This window comes from Lepidothrix coronata, unplaced genomic scaffold, assembly GCF_001604755.1.
Source record: "Lepidothrix coronata isolate B3197 unplaced genomic scaffold, Lepidothrix_coronata-1.0 Scaffold89, whole genome shotgun sequence".
Taxonomy (NCBI): domain Eukaryota; kingdom Metazoa; phylum Chordata; class Aves; order Passeriformes; family Pipridae; genus Lepidothrix; species Lepidothrix coronata.
In genome coordinates, this window is record NW_016690269.1 from 3,002,162 (window position 1) to 3,012,170 (window position 10,009).

Here is a 10,009-nt window from a genome sequence, read left to right on the forward strand (position 1 = left end):
ATTGTTATGGACGCTACAAATACCCGCCGGCGGGCTCTGCCGTCTCACATTTTCACCCCGGCTGCCCTTCGCGCCGGGTAAGAATTAAACCCCCCGCTCTCCCCGCGGCCGAGCCCCGCCGGCAGCATCCAGCTCCGCGGCGCTCTCCCCCGGGCATGGGGCACGGTGAGCGGCCAAGGGGCGGGGTGAGGCGGGGCGGGACGGGACGGGGGCAGGCAGGGGCCGCCGGAGCGGGGAGCGAAGCCTGTCCGGCGGTGGCGGCGGGAGCAGAGTGCCGGAGGCAGGACCCAAGGGGGGCGGACGCGCCGGAGAAAAGCCCGGAGGGGAGGTCGGTCAGTCGGGGGGTACCCTGGAGGGGACGCTGCGGGGACTGGCGGCGGGCAGGGCCGGGGCGATCCCATCCCATCCCATCCCATCCCATCCCATCCCATCCCATCCCATGCCGGCCCGGCTCGGTCCTGCCCGGCGCAGCCCCGGGGTGGGATGCGGCGGCCGCGGAGCTCCGGGGTGAGCTCGGCGAGCGCAGCTCGGGGCTCCGGGACGGCCCGGCCCACACCCCGCCCGCCTGCCGGGGCCGTCCCGCTTCGGCGAAGGAGGGCGAGGTGTCCCCGTCCTGCCGAGCCCCGAGAGCGGTGCCGGTCCGGCCGTCGCGGCGTGCCTGGTACGGGCGCGGTGGCGGGCACGGGACGCGTGGGAGCCCCGGGACTGTGGTGATTGCTCTGTGAGACCGCGGACACGTCGGGTGACTTAGACAAGATGTTTGTCACCTCCAGAAAGTTCGGGTCGCTGCAGTAGTGGAAATCTGTGAACGGAATCCCGGAGTTTGGAGGCGGGGGGAGTAAGTCGGGAGTGCTGGGAGACGGGGAAAGAAGTCCAAGTGAGTTCCCTTTAACGTGCAAGAATTAAACCAGCCGGGAGTGATGAGGGTGTGCATGTGTGCTATTCGGAATTACAAAATTCAAACTGATATCTAAGAGCCAGAAGTCAGGAAAAGTAACTATTTGTTTTTCTGAGGCTGTAAACTGCCAGCACATCCGCTTAAATAGAAAAGCTTTCTAACGTTTATTTGAGTTGTCTAAGACATTGTTCTGCAACAGATGTTTATTGTCTAAACTTCATTTGCATCTAGCACAGCTTAATTTCAGTGTAAATGTATTGAAATGTGCTGCTGTTCTGAAAAGCCTTTTCTGTTAATGAGACTAGCTGATAAATTACGTTTACTTTTCAATTGCAAAGGCTGTACAAATACATAAAATACAAAAAAGTTTGGCTTTGGATATGTATTATTGTCTTTGCCATTTTAAAAATTTTCTTTGGTGGCCAAAGACACGGCAGAGAAGGGAGAACTGAAATATGTGTGGTAGTGGTGAAGGAGCATCCAGTTTCTTTGGTCAAGTCTGTTCATGGCCACTTGGAAAGCAGGAAAATACAATTCTGGCCAAATTACAGTGAGTGTACTGAATGCATAGCATTATATATTCTTGTGCAGGCAAAAGTAGCTGGTGAAAAGTTAAGTTCTATTCTCACTTTGTTCTCACTTGTTGCTTTGACTTTCAGAAAATTGAGAGCAGTTTGGTTCACTCTTTTGAAAACAGAAATTTCTTATTTCTCTTAGATGTAAAGTACAGAGTGACTCATGAGATGGTAAAAGCCCTCAGGTCCCTGTGGAACTCTTAACCAGAGTGCCTGCTGGAAACAGAGAGCAGAGATGTACTGGAGATGGTTGCTGAAGGGTTTTGGCATCCTCATTATCACAAGTTCCCTGCTGGCATTGGGAATTACACATTCCCAGAGGAAAATTGCAGGCCGGGGGAGCTGGTGAGAGGTATGACTCTGAGTTTCTACCTGTACCATTATGTGTTTGAGCTGGAGAGGGCAGTGGAGATGTGCCTTGCAGTAGGGCAGGTTAAGGGATTGTGGCCTTCCACTCAGTGTTGCTTCATTCATGGCAGAGAGACCATACAGACCCCAGTGGGATCTAGGTTTATGAGCCATGCTAGAGAGCCCCTGCTCCAAACTGAAAGGGTGCTTGACCCTGCTAGGATCCTTGACCTCTGCAGGAGACCACATTAACCACTGCAGACACCCCAAAGCATGGGGTGGGCCAGGAGATTAGCCAGGAGGGGGATATCTTGGTGTTCATGGCTGACCCCAACTGCTCTCTCCACCCTTGGAGTAGGGAAGCCAAATAGCTGGAGGAGGCAGCTGAATTTTGCCCTCCACATGATTGTGGTTCCACATGACTGTGGTTCTTGACATTGTACCACTGCCTTTATTTGAGTAATGTAGCTGTCGCTGTTTTAGCCATCACATCCGTGAGGAAGCACAGCCAGACTGCCCCTGCAATGCAGAGAGGTTAGTTTATCTTTCTAGTGGTATCTGGTGGTAGAGCGATAGGGATCCCCTGCCTTGCTTTAGAGGGAATAAAACTCATTTCCGGTGGTTTCAAGAGTTCAGGGTGCTGAGGTACCTAACCATGGCAGTGCTGGGCAAACAACAGGCCACAGGCAGGTTCTTCGGGTTATTTTTTAAATATTCCGAACTGAAGTCCATACTTTGCAGCTAGTATGTGACTGGGGCACATATGTGTTTTGCAGAGTAAATTGTGGTACTGTCAGAAAGCAGTGACACAGGTTATCCCGGACCTGGCCATTGCTGTCTTGTTATTGTAATGCAAAACCAACATCAATTTTTCTAACTGCTAAAGGGAGACTGTGCTTTCTGAGTTACTGGCTACAAAGCAGGAGAAATACATAAGAAGGGTATGGCTAAAAGATATTACTTGGAAATGTTGCTGCCAGAAGAGAATAAATTTTAATTTATTGCATTATTATTTATATTAACTTTCAAGTGTCTTATGCGTGACACTCATTCCATGAGAGTCCTGGCAGATTGTAATGTTACAGCCTTCACTGCCTTCTCACTAGCCTGTCAGAGGCAAAGACTTACTTTTGTGATACTAAGTTTGCTGTAATAATTTTAAGAGAAGCAATTTCGAACAGTGGCAGAGCCCCTGTACGATTTCTGCTGATTGAGTGCATCGTCCTTGCCTTCAGCCAGGGGAACTGGTACAACACCATTGCCTTTAGCAGAGTCATGACAGTTTGCATCTGCTGAGTTGTGGCTGATAAACTCCTATGTATGGCATATAATTTTCTTCACAGAAAGAGATGTATTTGCCCTTTGATAGACCAGTGTGATAACTGGCTTGAAAAAGACTTCCAGAAACATTTATTTTGTTATGTGTGGTGCTCCTAAACGTTAGGAATATTATTCTCTCAGGCAGCCATCAGCCAGCCTGGTGAGTATTGCTGGTTGAGCTATTATTAACAAACACTTTTCAAGTCAAATGTAATTGTTTATTTTACAGTGGAAAGCACTTGCAATTCATATGGACACAGTGGGATTTTGTTATAAGCCAATACAATGAAAGGCTGTGACAATTTATGTGATAACAGTGTGCAGATTGTGAGTGAATTACTATTACATTGAACCTTAGCTGAGGTGAAGTTGTTCTGTCGAGAGCTCCACTGTTACCACATTTCAGAAAAGAGTTTTAACAACTCGAGGGCCCAGTTCAGCTTCTGGGAAATGAATGAGGTGGTTGCTGTCATCTTCAGAGTAAAAAAGGACCAAGGACACCACAGTTTGGAACTATGAACTAGAGTGGGAAAATTACAGTGGGTAAATAGCCAGTTATTTTCTCAGAAAATAATTTTAAAACACCCTGAGTGTACTAAAGAATTCAAGTCAATTTACTGTAGGCTTTTGTCAGATCATGTCCTTTCTGAAGGAGGGAAACCAGGAAAAGAGAGAGTAGAAAAATAGGGTGTGGGTCATCCCTTTAAATCCCTTTACATTCTTCTGGGATGTGGTTTGCTCCTCCCCTCATCATCTTGAGAGACACTTGAAAATATATTTCTCACTTTTTGAGTGCCCCAAGCAGACTGCTGGGTTGGCAGTGGCTCACACATTTTTCTGGTCTTCAGAAAACTGTATAGGATCATAAAAACATAGAATGGATCTGATTGGAAGGGACCTTAAAGATATCTAGTTCCATCCCCCCTTCCCTTGATACCTCTCTTTTGAAAGTGTCTTTAATGTGCTTGGAAAATGCTCATTGAGTAAATAAATGGTATGGTTTAAGAGCTCTAGCTCTTAAAAGATTCCCCAAACTAAGCTACTTAATTATGGGCCAATGGAAATTGTCCTGGTATCCAGCACAAATTCTTATTTTTTTACCTTTCACAGAAAAAAAAAAATTACAGATTTGTTTCAGATGAAACAAGTTCTTTCCTCATCCCCATCCTGGTTTTCATAGAAAACTGAAACACTGGCTGTTTTTTCATCCTCAGTGCATACATTTGGGGCACGGGCCCCAATTCTTATTGGATTATGCTGCAACAAAACTCTTACATTTTTGGTAAAACAGTAAGTTCTTCTGACATCTGATATTTTTACAAAGCTGTATAGATCTCTTCTGATATTTATTGAAAAAAAGTTTGAAGGATCTGCTGCAAAAATGGAACCTCAAAGTCCATGGGAAAACATTGCAGTTCATTCTGTGTTGTAACTTAAAGAAAATCAGAATTTTTGAGAAGGACAATTAAATTGGGTGTAACTATTTTTTATTTTTAAAAACAAACAAACAAGCAAACGAAAACTTTAAATGTATGACTTGTATACATATGCAATGGGAAAAAAAAAGTGAAATGAACCATAAAGAAAAACAAAACTTATAAAAATATGACTTGCTATGTTTGTTTTTAAAAAGATAGCAGAAATCCAACTAATTTGAATGGGAAATAGGATTGATTTTATGATGACTGGCTTTCAGTGCATCTTCTCAATTGTAAATATCATAATTTTATACCATTAAGGGTGGGAAGTTATTTTGGGCATTGGCAACACGCATGCTGGCATAAAGACTTGATACCAGCTTTCTCAGAATCTTTCCTACCTCGAGTCTGCGTGGGGAACAAGAACAAGCTTAGAAAGCAGAGAGTCTTCCCCGCTGCTGCGGGGTTGGGTGGTGTTTTGGTAGCACCATGTGCACTCAGGTCTTTTGGAGGATCAGTGATCTGTCTGCTGTGCACACTGGGTCTTTCTGGGACCAGAGATTTCATAGGGGGAAACACTTTTGAGCAGTTCTGTACATTGCCCTCATATTTCTGCAGCCAAGATGTGTCTGGACTTACCTACCCTACAGCTACCTTGGTAGGCATGCAGCCATGTTCTACCTCAGTTTCCTGCCACAGTCACCATCCCTCTCTCTTGGCTCCTGGGTGCATCTTGCAGCTTGAGCACTGGGTGACATGGGAAGATGGTGATATTTATGTTGCATTTGTTGGTTTTATTTTCAGAGCCTGGTTTGCAAGCCACTCTCCCGAATTAATATGCAAGGCTTGCTGGAGCTGGGGATACACAACGCCTGCCCAGAGGAGTGCTGGGAGGAGCGTGGCTTGATCTCCCTCTTGTGGAAAATTATTGGAACTATATTCTCGTGATACTGAGGAAAGAAAAGTCCAGCATCCATCAGGGAACAAAGGATGGCAGCAGTTACCATGCCACCTGATGCTCTTGTCAGCCCTCAAGGAAATGAAGAGATGGACTCTCTAATTGTACTGCATTATAATTACACAGGGAAGCTTATTTCAAGGGAAAAGGCAACTGGTAATATAGACCTGCCCGCTATTGCATTTCTAATCCTATGTAGTTTCATAGTCCTGGAAAACTTGATGGTGTTGATTGCCATATGGAAAAACAATAAATTTCACAACCGCATGTACTTTTTTATTGGCAATCTAGCTCTCTGTGATCTTTTAGCTGGGATTGTTTACAAAGTAAACATTCTTATGTCTGGGAAGAAGACTCTGAGCTTATCCTCCACAATCTGGTTCATTAGAGAAGGCAGCATGTTTGTTGCCCTGGGAGCCTCCACTTTCAGCTTGCTAGCCATAGCTATTGAGCGACATTTAACCATGATTAAAATGAGGCCTTACGACGCAAATAAAAAATACAGGGTGTTCCTTCTCATTGGTACATGCTGGCTTATTTCAATTTCCTTGGGTGCCTTACCCATCCTCGGCTGGAACTGTATAAACAACTTACCAGATTGCTCGACAATTTTGCCTCTGTACTCCAAGAAGTATGTTGTGTTCTGCATTAGCATCTTCATAGCCATTTTGGTTGCCATTGTCATCCTTTATGCCCGTATCTACATACTGGTTAAGTCCAGCAGTCGCAATGTCACCAACCACAATAACTCGGAGCGCTCCATGGCGCTCCTTAGGACTGTCGTGATCGTCGTTAGTGTCTTCATTGCCTGTTGGTCTCCACTCTTCATCCTGTTCCTCATCGATGTGGCCTGCAGAGTCAAGGAGTGCTCTATCTTGTACAAAGCCAACTGGTTTATTGCTCTGGCGGTCATCAACTCTGCAATGAACCCAATCATTTATACCCTGGCCAGTAAGGAAATGCGTCGCGCCTTCTTTCGCCTTGTTTGTGGCTGCCTGGTGAAATCCAAGGTGGCCAGATCTTTGCCTATTCAGCCCACACCAGATCACAGTCGAAGCAAATCCAGCAGCAGCAACACCCAGAAGCCAAAGGAAGATTTCCCACCAATGAATGTCCCCTCGTGTATCACTGAGAAAAATGAATCTCCGTTTCACAACGGGAACTTCTGTAAGTAAAGGACTCCTCAAGACAAGTACTTTTCCATGGCTTTTAGATTTAAACTACACATGAAGTTTAAATATTCATGCACTTAAATCACAGAGGAAAACACTAACCACTTATTTAACTTTGAGGACTTATTTATCAACAATCATGTGTTTTGGGTGTTCATTCAGTAACACACCTGATTCAGAAAAAACCTTTCATGCTGCCCAACAGCCAGGACAGAGTCCATGTACATCTAAGGACATCACACACCACAATGGCATTGCATGCTGAGACTGTATTTGGCACTTACTCATTTTGGAAGACATCACTAAAACCTGTTAGAAACTTTAGATTTACTAAAGACTGCTGATGGTTGGAAAATGAACCCGATTATTGTCAGCTGGGAGAAGAGTTCATTACATATGTTGTAATGTTGACTGTAGTTCTCTATATGTATCTTGCTGTTATGTTAATGGCCTTATATATATGTGGTATAAATAGCTGTATATTTGTACAATTTCTTACTAAAAATTCATTGTTTGGTAAAAGTTTACAATATGCTAAACATTGTATTGCAGTATACAGTGTAAGTTGACTAATTATACAAATAGATGTGTTTCAATGGGGATATTTAAAATGAAGTAGTAACTTTTAACTGTCAGTAACTTTAACGTGTCATATCAATGCAGTATTTTTATTTTTTTTCCATTGTTATTCAAACTTTTCGTGTTTAGTGAGAGATAGTATGGCAGTTGTCACTGTGGCATTTCACAACGCATTTTAAGCAAGCAGTAGTAAATAACCATTGTGAGAGGATATATATGTTTGCTATTTAAAGTAGTTAAAATGTGACCCCACAATACACACGTAACAAATGTTTATTCACGTACTGTTTCAATGCATATAATTTTGCTTACTATTTTCGATGTATTTAAAAGTTTGTGTCCGACCTACGTAAACCTGTGTACATTGTGAATGCACTACCTAAGCTGAGATCCTTCAGTTCTGAAACAGAGACATATCATTTCAGAAAGCAATGAACCACAGTGGCTTCCCATGGAGTTCCTTCTTTCCAGGCACTACCACAGCATGGGATTGTGTTGGGAATTCTCCCTGGGAAGTTCAGCAAGTGAGACAATATCCCATTTTCTGTTAATGGGACCCTGCACTTCTATCACCTCTGGACACTTTTGCAGATACGAGAGAAAAGATGCGGTACAACAGGATCATGCCGAAGGGTATATCTCCATTTATACCTGACCCTGCCTTGGATCTGGAAGGAAAGCTTGTTTAGTTTGGAAGACCTGGAGCCCCAGCCCCAACCTTTTGAGAGGCTGTTCCAGAGAAACCTGAAAACAACTTTATGGTTCGTCACTGCCTTACCAGCCTCAGTACAGAATGGTGGTCAGTGTCAAAGGCGTTCCCTGAGACCTAGAGTGGTTAAGACTTCATGAACATCTTGTTTCAAGTCCTCATGGAAGCAGCCCGTGGCACTTCCATCGATAGTACTTTACAGCTGGAGGCTTCAGTGAAGTTCAGCAGGAAATTCTGAGGCAAGTTCCCGCTGTCTTTCAGTAAGAATGAAACTATCTAACTTTGTTGGGCTCTTTCAAAGATTTGTGTTTAAGGTCTCAAAACACGCCTTGTCTTGTGCACAATCAGAAGTAATTGAGGCTTTTTTAACACACAGCCTGAAAGAGCTCATCCTTAGCTTTAATCTGGTCTTAATCATTTAAAGCAGCAGCATTAGACTCTTCCCAAATATGCATAGTGTATAAGCTGTGTAATGTGTGTAGCAAAAGCCTTTAAAATGTAGAGGTTTGCATTGTGATTATCTTTTACAAATTAACAGTCTGCTTGTAAATATTTTATGCTGTTAGAAAAGTGTGTAAGAACAAAGAACTCTATTTGAATGAAATAACTGTGAAAGAGAGTAGTAAATAGAAAATAATTTCTACCAAAAATATTGAAAAGCAGTGCACTTCAAGAAGAACAAAAAGCTAAACCAAGCAAAGCATGATATAACTATATGGACTGCATGATATAACTATATAACTACAGGCTGCAGGCTCTGTAACTTTGTGAGAAACAAGCTAGTGACATTGCATTGCCATGGCTTGCTTAGGTCTTACACTGCTTTTTGGCTGCATTGTAGAAGTTCTTCTCTGAGGCTGTGTCTTCAAAAACTGCCAGCTAAGATATTTGTATACTTCTAGCTTAGTTCATGTGGTGGTGGCATTTGGCAACATTCCTTGCTATTGTACAACAGACAGGCCTTAGGAACACAATAGTTTGAGAAAACGTGGTGGCTGAGCCCACACCAACCCTCATGTCAATGATGCTACATGATTTCCTTAACCTTCTGTCTATCTGCTGGTGACACTTCCTGAGCCAGCCTAAACTGGGCATTTTCCTCCATGTGGTTGCACCGTTCAGATAAACATCACATAGTTCTCAGCCAGCAACAGCTCTGAAGTGCCAATTACATACTTAAATAGATTGTCCATCAGGTATCTGTAGTTAGGCTGGCTGCTTTCAGGCATAAAGCAAACAGCAAACACAACAATGGCATTTAACCCATCACTATGACAAGCCCCATGACTGATAACTTTTTTATAGGGTTCAATTGCCTTCATGTCCACCCCATGGTCCTGTGCCGCGGTCTGAAAGGGGAGGATAGGGCCGTGGCACCGCATGGGTCCAGGACACAAAGGTGGGATGTAGGTAGAGTCCTTTACTCACACGTGCACCCGGTCCTTTATCAGCTCGGGAGGGGAAAGGGCCAGAACATAGGGTGGAGCATGAGACAGACAAGCGGGGGGACAAACCAGGATAGGGACACAGGCAAAAAGGGGAGGAGCGGGGGAAGCAGGGAGCAGGCAAACTCATGGCAAGCCTGGGCATGTCCAGGCTGTGCAGTGTGTAGTGGGAATACAATGAAACCACATAATAACAGTAAAGTCCATATAATAAAATCCTGTCAATTGCTGTATGTTTTTCTCCACACCTGGAACTGTTCCCATCGCAGTCCTGCTCTCCGATCCTGTGTCCAGTTCTTGGCCAGTTCTGGGCCAGTTCTTGTGCTCAGTTCTGGGCCCCTCAGTTCAGGAAGGATATTGAGGGGCTGGAGCAGGTCCAGAGAAGAGCAGCAAAGCTGGTAAAGGGACTTGAGGACAAGTACTATCAGGAGAGGCTGAGGGAGCTGAGGTTGTTCAGCCCAGAGAAGAGGAGGCTCAGGGGAGACCTCCTCACTCTCTGCAACTCCCTGACAGGAGGGGGGAGCCGGGGGGAGGTTGGTCTCTTCTTCCAGGCAACAATCAGCAAGACAAGAGGGCATGGTCTTAAG

General features: G+C 44.6%; 1 protein-coding gene across 6 annotated transcripts; it reads left to right on the top strand.

Annotated features, from left to right (window-relative positions):
• Positions 1–219: 219 nt before the first annotated feature.
• S1PR3 (sphingosine-1-phosphate receptor 3) lies at positions 220–9,499 on the top strand. 6 transcript variants are annotated; one of them, XM_017821253.1, is made up of 4 exons: positions 237–328; positions 774–877; positions 1,616–1,825; positions 5,364–9,499. In XM_017821253.1, the coding sequence occupies exon 4, from the start codon at positions 5,550–5,552 to the stop codon at positions 6,690–6,692; it is 1,143 nt and encodes a 380-aa protein (XP_017676742.1). In that variant the 5' UTR covers positions 237–328; positions 774–877; positions 1,616–1,825; positions 5,364–5,549; the 3' UTR covers positions 6,693–9,499. The 6 variants fall into 6 exon arrangements, with proteins under 6 accessions (XP_017676741.1, XP_017676742.1, XP_017676745.1 ...); XM_017821256.1 differs by having other exon boundaries at positions 774–838; XM_017821254.1 differs by lacking the exon at positions 1,616–1,825.
• The last annotated feature ends 510 nt before the right edge of the window (positions 9,500–10,009 follow it).

Excerpts from the sequence above, each read along its gene's own strand:
- S1PR3 (XM_017821252.1), top strand. The coding sequence starts at position 5,550 with ATGGCAGCAGTTACCATGCCACCTGATGCTCTTGTCAGCCCTCAAGGA.